Source organism: Gigantopelta aegis, chromosome 8, assembly GCF_016097555.1.
Source record: "Gigantopelta aegis isolate Gae_Host chromosome 8, Gae_host_genome, whole genome shotgun sequence".
Taxonomy (NCBI): domain Eukaryota; kingdom Metazoa; phylum Mollusca; class Gastropoda; order Neomphalida; family Peltospiridae; genus Gigantopelta; species Gigantopelta aegis.
In genome coordinates this window covers 68,703,663-68,721,754 of record NC_054706.1, presented here as the reverse complement: position 1 = coordinate 68,721,754, position 18,092 = coordinate 68,703,663, and the positions used below count along the sequence as shown (strand labels likewise).

Genomic DNA, 18,092 nt, shown 5'->3' with positions numbered 1-18,092 from the left:
AGGTAACCGTTGCCTAGTTTGGTAAAGCAGGTGGGGGCAGGGGCGGAGGTGAGTGGATGTACCTATATGAGATGAAAAGCACTATAACAAATCACAGGTAACCGTCACCTGGTTTGGTAAAGCAGTTTAGCATGTGGTCATCAAGACGTCCCGCCGTGGCGACTCCACCACTGTTGTTGACAAAGAGAGCGTTCCTGAAGAATGCGTTCCTCCACGTGTAGCTCGTCAGTGTGTCGTCCAGAACGGGCTGCATGTTGTCCCAGCCCGGGGCGTACTGCTCGTCAAACGACAGGTGGTAATAATGATGCCAGTCACCTGGAGAAAATTAAAAATACAGGCAAACCTATATATTAAGCAACAACAGTGACGTAAGCAGAGGTGGGGGCACAGGGGCCATGGCCATAAAACAGTATTAAATTTTCTAAAATCATACACACACACACACACAACACACAACACACACACACCACACACACACACACACACACAAACAACACACATGAACAACACACACACACAAACACACACACACACACACAAACAACACACACACAAACAACACACACAGACACACACACACAACACACACACACAAACATACATACAAACATACATAATGTGGGTCTTCCCCTCATCCCCAACATAAAATCCTGGCTACGCCAGTGAGCAACAGTCAAACCTATGTTGAGCAAAAACCCAAAGGGAGTATCAAAAAGTGGCCCTTTAATACAGATGGCTGCTTATTTAATACAGGTCAGTTTGTACTATATTTGATGATTTGAGAGAATAAAAATGTGGCCTCTTAACACAGGTGGTCACTATCAGGTCAGATCATAGGGTTTTATGTGCACATTCAGAACAAGCTCCTCTGTCTAGGACAGGAAAGGTGGTCACTATCGCAGGTATCACTATATATACACCAGGGCTCCTTTCCATGAAACAATCTTTGAGCTAGAATCACCTTACGTGCACAACTACCTTATGATCTAAGATCTCTTCATGGAACAGACGCCCTGTTCTGCAAGTTGTTAAAGACGTTACGGTAAATCTAATATTTATATAAGAAAAGAAACATGAGGAATATAAAGGCTCATCACGTTTAACAGCAAAAGACCTTTCATGCGTATTTTCTCACAGATAGGACATCAAATACAATTTCCTTTGATGCACCAGTCACAGGAAATACCCCAAACAGTCCACCAAAGATCTTAATGGACCATTATCCATGCAGTAAAACACCTCAGAACCATTCAGACCCTCAGTGAACTGTAATTTCCTCAAAACTGGATATTTTTCACAAAAACCTGTTAAACATCAATACAGAACAAAAAACGTATCTAATCTAAATTGGGTACCCCTTAAGACCATACTTTTTACTTTTTCCCCATAGATGTGCCTTTTCCCCATAGATGTGCCTTTCCCATAGATGTGCCTTTTCCCCATAGATGTGCCTTTTCCACATTAAGTGCATTTTTTAGTTATGAGCTATGAGAAAAACTATGATATGCAATTTAATAATAAAACAGTTAAAAACAGCTGAAAAAAATAATAATCTCTCATAATTGGATTTGAACAAATGACTAAACATTAAACCTGCCAAATCTTACAGTTTTAGCTTGGCTATCCCCTTAACCCTTCTGCACCCCCACCCCTTAAAAACCTTCTAGTTCCTGCAGAAGTTCTACACTTCCCAGTAACTAGAATCAGTGTATTCGAACAAAATACTAAACATTAAACCTGTCAAATCTCAGTTTTAGCTAGTATTCCCTTAACCCATCTACATCCCCCCACCCCACCCCCTTAAAAAAGTTCTAGTTCCAGCAGAAGATCTACATAATGGTTGCCAAACATTACCATAAGTTTTCTTGATTTCTCTTTCAGTCCAGACCGTGTTTTCCTGAAACAAGAAATCTTTCAAGAATACGCCGCTGTCATTGCGAGAAGTCGTCGACGTCTCGTTTCCTTCTTCTCTGACACCGAACAGAATCAGCGCTGTAGAGCTGACTTCTCTCTGGTGTTGTCGTGGTTTCGTGTCCGTGGAAACGAGGTGAGAGTTGATGTACAGAGACAAGCCTAACGTCTCGTGCCAGGTCGCGGTGACATAGAGCCAGTCGGTGGTCGCCAGGTAGCTCCACGCCTGCCACACGTAGAGTGGTTCATACACAGTCACTGACAAAACACTGAAACATAAACACACAGTATATTATTAGTAAATACAAGTTATGTCAATTAAATATAAATTTTTAAATAACAATTGTTTGTCGTTTTTTGTGAATTTATTGATGTATAACAGTCACAAATTGTATATAATCGCATAAATTCACAAAAAATGCCAAACAATTTTTATTATAATAACAAACAATACTTCTATTTAGTTAAAAATACACAAAAATCAGTTTCTAAAATGCTTTCCATGACTTTTTTTATATAATGATGTTATGACGTCCCATTTGACGTAATAATGTTATCCTCTGAGGTTTATCAAAGGATAACATTCGGTTTTAAGTGACGTTGTCAAATCAGAATAGAGTAAATTGTATAATAGTGGGTTAATTATAATGAAATAAATAATAATAATAATCTTTAAAAGTATGATGTTGTTCATACACACTCTGACCAATGAAAAAACGCTGAAACATAAACACAGTATAGCAGTAGTAACTTAAACACAGGTTATGTGAATTAAAAATAAATGTTAAAAATTAAATAAATAATAATATAAATATTTAAAAGTCTGATGTAGTTCCTACACACACACTGACAAAATACACTAAAACATAAATATAGTATAGTATTAATAAACGTGGGGTTCAGTGAACTGAAACAAAATTAGTTGAACAAAAAAAGAATGAATGAAATAATGAAATAATGAATGAATTGAAAGAAAGAACGAACGAACAAAACAAATACGAACAAATGAATGAATGAATGAAACAAATAATTAAAAAGGAAAATTGTAAAACAAATGTGGATACAATTTTTCAGCAAAAACTGTATAGATAGATAGACTCATAGTCTCTACCCATCAAAGGTAGTAGTCCTACTGAGGAAAACTGGTCTCTGATGAAAATATCTTCTTATCGTGTCAACTTGTATGCCATGCCAATGCAATGGAAAATATACAACATATTTTTTCAACTACTTATTAATGGAACTTCAACCTTAGACGGAAATATTATATAATGTAAGAATGGTTGCATTCACACTATACTTTTGTATACATTTACAAGCTGAACAAACCTGTTGTTATATCTGATTATGATGCCATTATTTGCCATTTCGTGGGTTCTAAATAACACATATTCTGCCTGTTGCTGTATAAACACCCACAATGCCACTGTGAAGCCATTAGCACAAAACGTGATATCCATGAGACAGTTGTCGATGTCACTGGGTTTGATAAAGAAAGCACCGTCCACTCCTAGGATAGTTTTACCCAGGTGATGTTTCACTTCAATGGCCGTTCCGTTGACGGACAAGTTCATCACTTCAGTGAGCTTCGATCTCGGGTCCGTCAGATTACACACAACAGCGTTTCCAACCAGAGATGAGACAGAAAAACTACAGTTCATCTTGTTCACTGAGAGGGCTATATGATAAAGAAAGAAAGGAATGTTTGTTGAATGATACAGCACATTTTAAGCTCTATAGCTATTTGGTTTTTAACATGGTTATTTTGACACTTGGCATAGAGAATGAGAGTAAGGAAACTTTATTGACAAGGTAAGATAAAAGGAATGAATCTTTGTATAATGACACCTCACTGCTATTTGAGGTGCAAGTGTGAAAAAACCCTGCTGCCAACACATAGGTTTCTGCTACTGAAAATCAGCAATGAAAAGGACAGCACATACCAATCATTTATGTGATTAAACAATAATACAGCTCAGGTTGGAATGGGAAAAAAACTTAGTCCACCATGGGTGATTGATCCTATGACCCAACACTCCTCAGGCAAACACTGTACCACTGAGCTACCACTGGGCTATACAGAAGACAAATGTTTTTATCACTTTCTTTTCTTGTTATTAAAATGTCAGTAACAATTAAAACAGTTGGATTTACTATATACATGTAGCTTTACCCTACCATCTTAATTGTGAGTGGGTTAGTTGGTGTGCAAGCATGCACGCACATGTGCACACACACACACACACACACACACACACACACACACACACACACACAGAGCACAGTTGGTACATAAAAATCCATTTACCCCGGGCGATGGTCCTACAACTCATATTAAACAACTGACTTACATTCTTGTGAGTTAGTGATGTCATTTTGTATTTCAGTCTGGGTTTGAGCACTGAGGTAAAACTGTATTCCATCTACATAAAAATCCATGTTCACGTCTGAAATAAAATAATTTCAAATGAAATATAATTTAATATTTTTGTTTCGTAAACATTTTTGTTTCGAATATAACATTTTGCCATTTTCTTGCTCAAATCTTTAAAAGAATGCAATAAATTATTACAACTAAAATTTTTTTTCTAAAGTTGAGTATTTAATATGACACTGTCATGATGTTAGTGTCTCTGACTCTATTAGAGTCTTGAGTCTAGACTCTAAAAGTTTTATAAGCACCAGGCATTATCTGTCAAATACAAGAAACCTCACTATATCCTATATACAGAAGTCCAGTTTAGAACTGTCTGTAACGTACATAGTTCCATAGAAAAAAGGATGTCCTAGGTAAATAGACCCTAGCTTGAACCCGTGAACATAGACACCAAGTGTGGTTAATCTACAACACTGGAACATATCTGGATAAAGATACAACAGAGTGAAACAAAACTCTGTGATGATAAAACTGAGAAATACTCTTAAAAATAGACTACATCTCGTCTCCATAGCCATTACTTTTCAGAGGTACATGCATTTTTAGAAATATTTTTAAAAACGCATTTCATGACATTTTAAACACCTGGATGACCAGAAACACTTCGGATGTATGGAAATGGATAGTCTAAACAATAAAATGTAAGTAATGTTTAATTTCAAATATAAAAACACCCCAGCTCTAATAGTGAAAAATATGTCTTGGTACGTCTTAAAAAACTAGGGTCCGTCGCTTTAATTTAGTATTTTATAACTTAAAACAATAAAAAAGCTTGAATCTGTTGCTTTAATTTAGTATTTTATAACTGAAGACACTAAAAAAAGCTTGAATCTGTTGCTTTAATTTATAACTGAAAACACTAAAAAAATGCTTGGATCTATTGCTTTAATTTAGTATTTTATAACTGAAAACACTAAAAAAAAGCTTGGATCTGTTGCTTTAACTTCGTATTTTATAACTGAAGACACTATAAAAAGCTTGGATCTGTTGCTTTAATTTAGTATTTTATAACTGAAAACACTAAACTACAATGTTGTTCTCTCACCATACTGACATATGATGCAGGGTGTGTTACACTTCTCATATGGTCCGTTGATGCTGGTAGAACCGGTCAGTGATATGCACTGTTTGCTTCGACTTCCTGTCCATGTCTTGTTAAAGTAAGTGGCATTTCCAGTACTCTCCCATATGTACGAATCATTAACAAGTATTGCGTCAGTCAGACAGTATTCAAGAGTGCCTGGTAAGTAAAAAACATATTTATAAACTCCACGCCAAAGGTTTCTTTGACATGACAAAATCGTTCATACAAAAGTAATTATTTCTTTAATAACATATTAAACGCGCTCTGTCACGGATGGTTGACCTAATTATTGACCCAACAAAGTATTATATGACAATATATACATTTGATTTGTACCTAAAAGTACTTTATTGAACCATCTACATAACCACCATATCACACTTATTATTGATATTTTATACAAAATAACTGAATTATGGGTACGGTCCATAATTCTGAGAAAAATAACGGCTATTTGGAGAGCAGAGGTGTGACGTATTATTTTGAGTCACATGACGGGCATTCCCCGAATAGCTGCAGTGTCAAAACGATTTACCAAGCTCGTGTAACAAGAACGCTTGATTGTCCTCTGCGACGTAGGGTAAATAGAAAAAAAAACCCAATGAAAATAAGTTATTAAAAATTAATAAAAACATGTACTGAATGATATTAAGCTTATACATTAATTTATTTTAGTAACAGAAGCATGTTAAATGTCGACAATCCCGACTAGTTAGGCCTTTGCATCTATAGGTAAATTTATCATTAGTCGTACGCGAAAAAGTCTAAACATCTGGATCACAAACACCGTCATTTTCCACCTTGTCAAATTCATTATGATGCAAAATATGCCATAACAGCTGACTTGGGATAGGAATTGGTACATTTAAAAAAAATACTCTGAACTAGACGGTGTTTATATATGATGTGACTATATATATACGAAGGCCGTGTCTATAGAGCCTCCACTAATGAGGGCTGGCTATATTCACAGTAAAAATGTATATAGGCAGTAAATAAGTACATGTATTTGATTGATCCACCCTGTGCATGCTGTAACCTCACCATGGTGCAGGGGTGTAACATTCTCTTTGAGAATGGCCAATACAGCACAAATTGAAATTTGAGTAAAAGTCAATATCTATCTGTGATATTTGTATTTTTGCACAGTTCTTTACACTGTTTTTATTTAAATCTTGACTTTTTTTTATTGATGTTGATCATCACCTTATTTGTTTGCATTACCATAGTTTGACACCCAATAGCCGATGTATATTTCGTGCTGGGATGTCGTTAAACATTCATTCATTCATTCATTGATCCATATTACCGAACAATCTGGAACAGGAGGTATACATACTAAGTACTGTACGAACAGTGCATTTTCTGAACAGGGGAGGGGGTGGGGGAGTATATGAATTTAGAGGACCCTTTTGTGTATGTTTTCCATAGATATATGAATAGTGTCATATTGTCATAAATAAATGATAAATAAATAATAATAATAATAATAAAAATGATGATGATGATGATGATGATGATGATGAATAAATAAATAAATAAATAAATAAATAAAAATAACAATTACAAATTATCAGCGGCTGAGGTAGATTAATTGAAAGAGAAACTAACTACGGACAGTACACAAACTAACAACAGGGCTTGAACTTAATAATTTTTCACTGATTGCAATTTTGAGGCTGCTTACGTAAATTTTGTAAAAAAGTTAATTTTACCGTAAATAAATATGACTAAAAGGTTATTTTGCTGTATTTAGTCAAATTTCAAATGCTCAAAATTGTAAGAGCCAATAAAACTCAAAATACATTTTTTTATAGGCTACTAGTAAAGCTTAGACCACTCCTGGGTCCCCCTCTAAATTTATGTAACAACCGCCCCCAACCACCCCACCCCACCGCGACGTGATTTTACCAACATTATAATACATGTAATAATAATAATAATAATAATAATAATAATAATACACAATTATTACTACTACTACTACTACTACTACAGGGTACCCACAGAATTTTCAAATTAAAATTCCCTGTATTTTCCCTGAATTTTCCGTTGTAAAAGGTGTTTCCCTGTCTGATATCCATGATTCTTTATTGTATACAACGGCCTCCTGCCACCCCCAATAGCTGTGCCTTCACCTCCAAATACCATAATCAACATATTGTGACAATATATATATATATATATATATATATATATATATATATATGTATGTGTGTGTGTGTGTGTACATTTCAACTCATTAATTTTTATTTTTTATTTTTCCAGTGTTCCAGTTACGTACTGTTAATATTGTCTAGCCATACAAACTACAAAATTAAGTTTCATTGTGGTTCTTGGGGAAAACATTAGGCATTATGCTGTATTATAAATACATATAAAAGCTACATGCTGAATATAAAGATTATGGTTTACAAATATAACAATACTTGTATATAGATTCTGGTATAGCCTTCTACTCCCATCTGTGTTTATATTTGTACTAGTACAGCAATCAAAAAGATGGTTAACATATTAATAGACTTTACAAACATTATTTGTTCAAAGTTCAGCAAATAATATTTCAAACATCTGAACTGTCTTTATATTTTGAAACAACTTGTCTGTGCATGTACATTGACATATTAACAGAACACAAAGCTTCAGTGAAATAGTCAAAATAAGTCTTCGTGTGTCCTTTTACTTTCAAAATGTTTGTTAGTGTTACTTTCACCTTTATCCAAGTTTTGACTTTAAATCTTCCACCAATTTCATCTGATCTGCTATCTCTTTCTTTCTCATTTTATCGGCCTTCTCTTTGAGAGCAACAGACTGGGCTAGGAGTTTGAAGTCTTGTTTCTTCAAAGCTTCCTTTGCCTTTTTGTCTGATTCTGTCACACAGCTATCAGCTTGTTGCTCTAAACTCTTCAATCTCTTCTATTCTTTAATGTAGGTCTCTTCAATTTCACTAGCTTTTCTCTTTTTTTCTTCCTGGAGTTTAGCTTTCTGTTGGTCCATGAGGTATAGTTCATATTTGGCTCTCCCATGATTGCAGGACTGCAACAACTCATCGGATATGACGAAGTTGTGGATTTTGATGTCCAGCGACTTCATGGTGTCATATATCAATCTCAATGAAACTACAGTTTCCTGTTTTATGTTTGGCTGTAGCATGTCCTCATTGACTGAGAAACGTCGTTCGACTTTAGCCTGCCCATGGGAGATTACAAGTACCTTCTTCACAATGCTCCAAAGCTCCGTGTACTCTTCCTTGCCACTGAGAAGGTTGTAATAGAACTGATCACGGTGGTGCTGTTTGAATTCGAACTGCCGGATATCTTCTGCCTTCTCCTTCAACATCCTCCTATATTCAATCTCTGCCCGATCACACTGTGCAGCACTCCTGATCTTCGCTGATGACATCTTCTTGGCAATGGTCGAAAAGCTCCTTTGGACAGAATCCGGTTCTGCGATGATTGCCTTGGGGTCAAGTGCTTCCAAGGACCGAACAAACGAATACTTTAGAGGGCACCTTTCCTGGATTTTTGTCACTAAGGCACGAAGCACACCAAGACATTGATTTCTGAATTCGAGTACCTGCAGCGGTGATACCCTAGCAGATTCCAGGGCTTCTCTGGTGCCATTCCCAAGTTTCAGTTGTTTAGCTGGTAAATGATTCTCTGCCTTTGTAACGTCTAGTGTTGCTAGCTTGTAGCCACTGTTGTTTGCCTCTAATACTGTCGGCTTGATGAACAGTCCCAGCACATCATTCAGTAGCAAAGCTATGTCCTTTGCAAGATATACGATCAGTGGCTCTTCCTTTTGGTACTTGGTCAAGAACTCCTTTAATAGTCTTGCAACAAATACGAAGAACTCTAGCTTTGCAACTAAAAGCTTGTCGTTCAACACAGCTTCTTTCACAGTCATGAATGATGCACAAGTAGGGATTTCGGATTTCTTTTTCTTCAGGGTTTCTTCTACGTACTTCTTGGTGTTTGGCAGCATCTCGATAGCCCTTTGTGCAACTGGTTCATCCTCTGTCCAATGGGTTGCGCAAAAGTTCATTGGAAAGACAGTTGACTTTGTGATTTCTGTGTACTGCCTTCTTCTCCCAAAGGAATCGTGAAACAGCCAGTACAATGATCTTAACAGCTTCTCTAACTCCCATCCTGTTGTCTTGAATCCTGTTTTCAAAGCACCATGAGGAACATGGAGGTTGCAAACCCCAACTTCTAGCAACTCAGGAATCTCTGGGTCAATTCCTTTCCTATCCTCAGTTAGTAGCTGCCCCATTTTTAGATTGACATTTGGGCCATCCATCCCTACTTGGACTAGCTTGGCTATATCGAGCTCTGCCACCCCTTTCTTAAAGGCTTCCACTAAGTCCTCTGCCCTTGTGTGGTTGATGAACTGGCTCCCTAGGTACCTGCTTTCAACCACATCTGTGTGCCAAAATCGCACAACAAAGTCCATTTGGTCCAACTGAAGAACTGTATTAAAGGCCTCATGAAACATGATGGTGTACACATCACGTTCCCTCACAGTCTTCAAAAGATTGTCCTTGAAAGCTGGAGCGATACCATTTTGGTGCGGCTACAACTGTAGTTTTTAGCTATATTGCTATCATAGAACATTGTCCTGAAAAGCTCTGACATATCTTCATTTGATGAAAATGAGAAATGATTCATTACACACTTCAGGGCCCACAGAATTTCAGCTTTTCTTGTTTCCTTCGTCTGAAGGTATTTTGCTACATTTGGTGCAGATGGCACAGGGATAACTTCACCTCTACCTTCACTATCTTCCTGTCTATTGATATCTTCACTATCCTTCACCCCTGGTACATTAACTGGAGGTACGGCAGCAGAAGATCCAGTAGTTGTATTTGAACCTGTGTTCTTGTTAAAGAACGCTGCTATGCCCACAACATTCGTTTTGTTTGTACATTGCTGGTGTTTCTTTGAGGTCACATGACTAGACAGAGCCCGTCTACCCATGTTACTCAGAGATATTATCTTGTGACATTTTTTGCAGAAGCAAGTATGAGGGTTATCAGGAGCAGCTGAAAGCCAGTCTATGAATTGAGGGTCAGTTAGCCATACAGGATTGAAGGTTGTCATGATGAACTAAAACTAAGTCTAATTACTACAGGCAGTCTACATGAGCTTGATAGAAACTTCCACCTGAAATGATAGCATGCTTAAGCAAACACATACGTGGGCATTTTAAACTAAGATTAAAATGTCCCTGTGTCATTGATAGCTGTGGAGACTTATCTTGCCTTATAAATGTATAATAATGGCTTTGGATCAGAATGTATTTTTCCAAATATGTGCACAACTTTCATTAAAAATATTTTGGTAAAAATCTTTTTTTCTTCCAGGTTTTTTGTTTTAGATTTAATTATCACAAAGATAAGTGTTCACACTGAAGATTATTATGTATAGCAGAAATGTCAGAAAAGCAGATCTAAGACTACACTATGTCACTGTTAATGATACATTAGTATGGCATAACCAAATTTAATGACTCAACATTTCTGATATACATAGAATAAGCTCTGGAGCAATGGTCGCTTATTTCCATTTTGACTTCTAGTGTTTTGGGTGCTATACGTAGTGACCAGATGATTTCTCAATAAAAATAAATCTATGATAGTTTTTGAAACATACACTAGAAATCACCAGTAGCTATCATTCAATACCATCATGAAAAAGACAAAGGAATCCAAAACACCACTATCTTAGGTTTATTACATTTGTACCTGATGTGGTATACATATCCATATCTATACAATATAGGACTCAACAAAATTCACTGATATTTTTCCAGATTCCATTACACCCAAATAAAATTCCCTGTATTTTCCCTGAATCAGACCAAAATTTCAAATTCCCTGAATTTTCCCTGCAGGGAATTTTTTAAAACCATTTTCCCTGTTTTCCCTGTCCCGTGGGTACCCTGTACTACTACTACTACTATTATTATTAGCCTACTACTACCTTTTTGGGGTGGAGGGGCGGTGTTTTTTCTGGAGTTTTGGCTATAAAAATGCAAGATTAACGTGTGTGCACACATGCACAAACGGCAGGCTGAACTTGTCCCTGCACGTAGAACTGGATTCAACTGGGTTAAGTAATAATTAGCCAACCTTTGGACGACAAAACATGCAACAGTACACTGTTTTTTTATGCTATACATTAAAACCGAAATACCACTTTCCAAACCAGTCAAAATAATTTGCACACATGCCTAATAATAATAATAAATGGTGAGTTCATGTTCCGACTGTTTATTATTTTATTTCAGCGTATTCGCGGTTATTTTTGTCATGAAATAATATTTTTAAAAATTATTTGCCATGTATATAGCCGGCCCTCATTTGCCAAGTCTCTATACATGGCGATCGTTTATATAAAATCCACAAATACATTATACGGTTGTCGTATATATAGCCTCATCACTACGAGTCTGTTTTTCCGTATTTTTATGACTTTTTACAAGAAGACTTCCAAATTTTAAAAAATGAAGCGTGTCGTGGAATTCCCTTGATCGTAGTTCAATTAAAATGTTTTGGATCATACAGTAACTAGGTTTGGTATTCCAAATGAATGTAATTTCCATTTATAATGCATATTTAGAGAAACAAGGCCCACTACATCCGTGATTGAGCTCCTTTAAACAAATAAACAAAAATTGATTCTAGTAAATGGAATACTTGCAATGGAGAAACACTGAATGAAAGTTGGAAGAATACTCGGTGCAAACTATTGAAAATTGTCAATAAAAAAGAAGAAAGAAATATAGGCATCAAAAATGTTGCTTCACACTTCAGTAGTGCATGTGGGTGCGTGAAATAATTTTCTTTTGTCACAGGATTTCAATTAGCAAGTGACAACTGAAAATAACTTCACTTGGGGCGTAACCTTGATAATAACTAGTATCAAGTTCATTATCCTCTATATAACACAAAGATGATGTTTTTGTATGGAGACATTAAACAGCCACAGATTGAGTTGATGACATGTATGACATTAAACTCTACTTTTGTATGGATGTAAACAGCCAGTAACTGAATTAATGACTTGCATATTATTAATTACAAAACTCAAGTTGTGGTTAGACCACCATTTTGATCTTTGACTTCTTGACATCAAATTGCTGTGAACAAAAGTGCATTCAGATTGCTTTGAGTATACTTATTTCACAGGTTTTTAAAAAAAAAGGTTCAATAAATTATTAAAATATTAGCACTTTAACAGTTACATATACATCTAAACTTGTCTAAATCGGATCAAGTCAGGGACCTAATATTTATCCGATTTAGACAGGATCTGGTCTTTTGGAATGTAGAAAATTTGGAACAATGAAACTTAATTGGCCGGTTTTGAACGGATTCTGGTTTTTCCAGGGTCTGGTTTACAATGTATATAGAGAATAATACATGAGTTTCCGTTTGATAACATTTATCTTACAACAAGTTTCGCTCATTGGATACGTTTTTAAACATCGAGTTGTAAGATAAATAATATCAAATGGACACAAAAGTAGTATTCTATTTCTTACATACCTCAAAACAATGAAAATGTAACAATATAATGAATTAAATTATGTTGTTACAGAACGTAGCCTAACTGGGTTATGGTGTATAGATACTTGGCTTTAAGCATACATACCACGTCATAAACAAATAACTACTGTACTAACAGATCAGTTTTCCTTAAAACATTTGCCAACCACTCGGAAAATGAAATCGATGAAAAGCGAGCATTTTAATGTGGCGAAGCATTGTAACAATACAGCTAATTCTGAATTTGAATGACGTCAGTATTCCAATGATGTTATTTTACATCTCCTTACAATAACACTAAACTGGGTCATGACCTCTCAGAAACGATCTCCAACATACATTTTATACGATTTTGATACACACCAGTGATTTCCTACACGGATGTGTAAGAAACAGTTTTATTATTTGATTTAAAATAAATGTTTACTGGAAAATTAATAATAATAATACGGTACATAATATCGTTAATAATTATTAAAATAATAATAATAAAGCTTTACAATACCGATTCCGAGCATGACGACAAGTTCTGCTGCATGTGCGTCACTGCTGAGAACGACTGGCTGGAAACCTGCATCTCGACAGTACTGGCTCGTTATGTATGACAGACTTGGCTGTACGTACTTGTAGTAGCAAACATCACCAACTCTCCTCCAACCCGGCGAACAGGCAGCAGCTACAATGACAGACATGCTAGATTATAATTCGGGCCAGTAGACCAATTTCATCAATGAAATTATCATTCATGGAAATGATTTTATAAAAGATAAATTCATGGTTTCATATACAATTATACTGAACTTTCCTTTCAATTCCACAGCATAAAATAAGGATAACGGTGGTGAAAATCTGATACAAGGAAGGAAGGAAATGTTTTATTTAACGACGCACTCAATACATTTTATTTACGGTTATATGGCGTCAGACATATGGTTAAGGACCACACAGATATTGAGAGAGGAAACCCGCTGTCGCCACTTCATGGGCTACTCTTTCCAATTAGCAGCAAGGGATATCTTTTATATGCACCATCCCACATACAGGGTAGTACATACCACAACCTTTGATATACCAGTTGTGGTGCACTGGCTGGAATGAGAAATAGCCCAATGGGCCCACCGACGGGGATCGATCCCAGACTGACTGCGCTTCGAAGCGAGCGCTTTATCACTGGGCTACATCCCACCCCTACCAGTAGACAAGTTTCATCAATGAAATTATCATTCATGGAAATGGTTTTATAAAAGATAAATTCATGATTTCATATACAATTATACTGAACTTTTCTTTCAATTCCACAGCATAAAATAAGGATAACAGTGGTGAAACCCTGTTATAAGGAGTCTAACATGATGGGTGGTATAACTATACTAAAGAGTCTATCAAGATGGGTGGTAAAACTTTGTACTGAGGATTTTTGCAAAATGGTAAAATGTTATACTAAGGAGGCAAGCAAGATAATAAAACTTTATACTGAGGACTTTTGGAAAATGTTAAAACTTTATACTGAGGACTTTTGGAAAATGGTAAAACTTTATATTAAGGAGGCTAGCAAGATGGTAACACTTTATAGAGGACTTTTGCAAGATGGTAAAACTTTATACTGAGGACTTTTGCAAAATGGTAAAACTTTATACCAAGGAGGCTAGCAAGATGGTACAACTTTATACTAAAGAGACTATCAAAGATGGTAAAAATCTACACTAACGACTTTTCTAAAGATAGTAAAACTTTGGATCTTAACAAGATTATAAAACATTATACTAATTAAAAGACTCTTGCTGGATGAGTGGTAAAACTAGATATTAAGGAGTCTAACAAGATGCATTATATACAACAGTGAGATGCCGTCCGTCTGCTTTTTCCTTCTAAGATACAATACTTTGGGGAAATACAAGACGCTTTCACACATTACACAATACTGAAGTAACATGCTGGGTGGTAAAACCAAATATTAGGCAGTCAAGTAAGATGAGTGGTAAAACTCTATACAAAGGAGTCTAACAAGATGGGTGGTAAAACTATATAAAGGAGTCTAGCATGCTGGGTGGTAAAACCAAATATTAGGCAGTCAAGTAAGATGGGTGGTAAAACTCTATACAAAGGAGTCTAACATGATGGGTGGTAAAACTATACAAAGGAGTCTAGCATGCTGAGTGGTAAAACCAAATACTAGGCAGTCAATTAAGATGGGTGGTAAACCTCTATATTAAGAAGTCTAGCATGCTGGGTGGTAAAACCAAATACTAGGCAGTCAAGCAAGATGGGTGGTAAACCTCAATATTAAGGAGTCTAGCATGCTGAGTGATAAAACCAAATACTAGGCAGTCAAGTAAGCTGGGTGGTAAACCTATATATTATGGAGTTTAACATGCTGGGTAATAAAACCAAATACTAGGCAATCAAGTAAGATGGGTGGTAAACCTCTATATTAAGGAGTCTAGCATGCTGAGTGATAAAACCAAATACTAGGCAGTCAAGTAAGCTGGGTGGTAAACCTATATATTATGGAGTTTAACATGCTGGGTAGTAAAACCAAATACTAGGCAATCAAGTAAGATGGGTAGTAAACCTCGATATTAAAGAGTCTAGCATGCTGGGTGATAAAACCAAATACTAGGCAGTCAAGTAAGATGGGTGGTAAACCTCTATATTAAGGAGTGTAGCATGCTGGGTGGTAAAACCAAATACTAGGCAGTCAAGTAAGATGGGTGGTAAACCTATATATTATGGAGTTTAACATGCTGGGTAGTAAAACCAAATACTAGGCAATCAAGTAAGATGGGTAGTAAACCTCGATATTAAAGAGTCTAGCATGCTGGGTGATAAAACCAAATACTAGGCAGTCAAGTAAGATGGGTGGTAAACCTCTATATTAAGGAGTGTAGCATGCTGGGTGGTAAAACCAAATACTAGGCAGTCAAGTAAGATGGGTGGTAAACCTATATATTAAAGAGTCTAGCATGCTGGGTGGTAAAACCAAATATTAGGCAGTCAAGTAAGATGGGTGGTAAACCTATATTAAGAAGACTAGCATGCTTGGTGGTAAAACCAAATACTAGGCAGTCAAGTAAGCTGGGTGGTAAACCTATATATTATGGAGTTTAACATGCTGGGTAGTAAAACCAAATACTAGGCAATCAAGTAAGATGGGTAGTAAACCTCGATATTAAAGAGTCTAGCATGCTGGGTGATAAAACCAAATACTAGGCAGTCAAGTAAGATGGGTGGTAAACCTCTATATTAAGGAGTGTAGCATGCTGGGTGGTAAAACCAAATACTAGGCAGTCAAGTAAGATGGGTGGTAAACCTATATATTAAAGAGTCTAGCATGCTGGGTGGTAAAACCAAATATTAGGCAGTCAAGTAAGATGGGTGGTAAACCTATATTAAGAAGACTAGCATGCTTGGTGGTAAAACCAAATACTAGGCAGTCAAGTAAGATGGGTGGTAAACCTCTATATTAAGGAGTCTAGCAAGACAGGTGGTAAACCTCTATACTAAGGCGTTTAGCAAACTAGTTGATAAAGCTTAATACTGAGAATTGTAACAAGATGGGTTGTAAACCATGCACAATGAGATGCTGCCCACCTGCCGGTTTTTCACAGATATAACCCTGGGGATAATGACACGAGACATCTATATATGTGCACTCCTTCGCATGGCATGACATCGCAGTACAGGGGTTGGTACTGGTAGACATGTCCGGCTGCCAGCGTGCATACTCCACAGGTCTGAAGTTGGAGTAGGACGATTGTACACTACCATCAGGCAAGGTCTCGGTCGTCACGCCAACAAACGCTTGAGATATTCTGAAACAAACATTACACAAATTAAAAAAAAAAGGAAGGTTGAATTACTGGATTACTATGAGTCATATTATTATAGTAAGACAGAAATTTAGTTGTATATGTTTTGCCATCATTCTACCCACAATATTAATTGTAATCCATGTAAAAATGCGTAGTGATTTGTTTGCAACCCCATATAAACCTGAACCCGTATCCCTATGATTTTGAGCTCTGATATCATGTTATATTATGGGTTTTTGCTCACCCTGATTTGCGCAGAATGTTGGAGACAAACTGATGTTCTTCTGACGACTTCACCTCCACAAGACTCGCAAGATTGTCCGCACATATTTCTTGTGCAGCAAAGTAGCCAAAGCTCCCGGGTTTTGTGTAGTAACATGACTCATTCCAGAAAAACCAATTCCTAGGGCAGCGAAATGTCTCCTGCAAATCTAAAGCATTAACAAACAATTAGATAACGTCTTTTTCAATGGGGCACGCTACTGAAAACAACAATTCCTTGGAATTAAATGTCTCACCTACCAAAATCTCTTTTAATGCACTGTGGTGAACATCCATAGGTGCAACTATAAACCAAGTTTCAATGAACTAGGACTTATACAGTTTGTGAGAAACTGATCTAAAAGTGAACTTTTATGTTAAACTTTAACACAAAAGTTGACACCACTGCAGCAGTCATAGGAAAAATAATATATCTTGCCCTTTACGGGATCCACGTTCCTCCATGAGACATTTGAGACTGTCCAAGCATTGTTGGTGTGTGTAATGTGTAGAAATAAATATACATGCATGTGTATGTATATGTTTTTGTTTCCACATGTTTAAATTATATTTCCAAGTAATTAATAACCTACTGGACTGTATACCTAAGCCACATGAATATATAAATTAAAGTTTGTTTTGTTTAATGACACCACTAGAGCACATTGATTTATCAATCATCGGCTACGGGATGTAAACAACTTGGGTAATTTTGACATATAGTCTTTGGGAGAAAACCTGCTACATTTTTCTATAAATTAGTAGCAAGGGATCTTTTATATGTACCATCCCACAGACAAGATAGCACATGCCATGGCCTTTGATATACCAATCGTGGTGCACTGGCTGGGACAAGAAATAGCCCAATGCGACCATTGACGGGAATCGATCCAAACAGACCGCGCATCAAGCAAGTGCTTTACCATTGGGCTACGTCCCACCCCATGAATATATAGCCTTATCTGTATATGTGGCAATTCATGAAATATATGTTAACACCCCCCAAAACAAACAGATTTGTCTCTAACAGATAAATAC

At 36.4% G+C, this 18,092-nt stretch overlaps 1 protein-coding gene across 1 annotated transcript; it reads right to left on the bottom strand.

Annotated features, from left to right (window-relative positions):
* Positions 1-8: 8 nt before the first annotated feature.
* Positions 9-17,241, bottom strand: LOC121379793. The gene is made up of 8 exons (XM_041508445.1): positions 17,038-17,241; positions 16,573-16,793; positions 13,487-13,657; positions 5,394-5,588; positions 4,263-4,358; positions 3,241-3,589; positions 1,855-2,180; positions 9-315 (listed from the first exon to the last, which is right to left on the bottom strand). The coding sequence occupies exons 2-8, from the start codon at positions 16,682-16,684 to the stop codon at positions 92-94; spliced, it is 1,473 nt and encodes a 490-aa protein (XP_041364379.1). The 5' UTR covers positions 16,685-16,793; positions 17,038-17,241; the 3' UTR covers positions 9-91.
* Between the last annotated feature and the right edge of the window lie 851 nt (positions 17,242-18,092).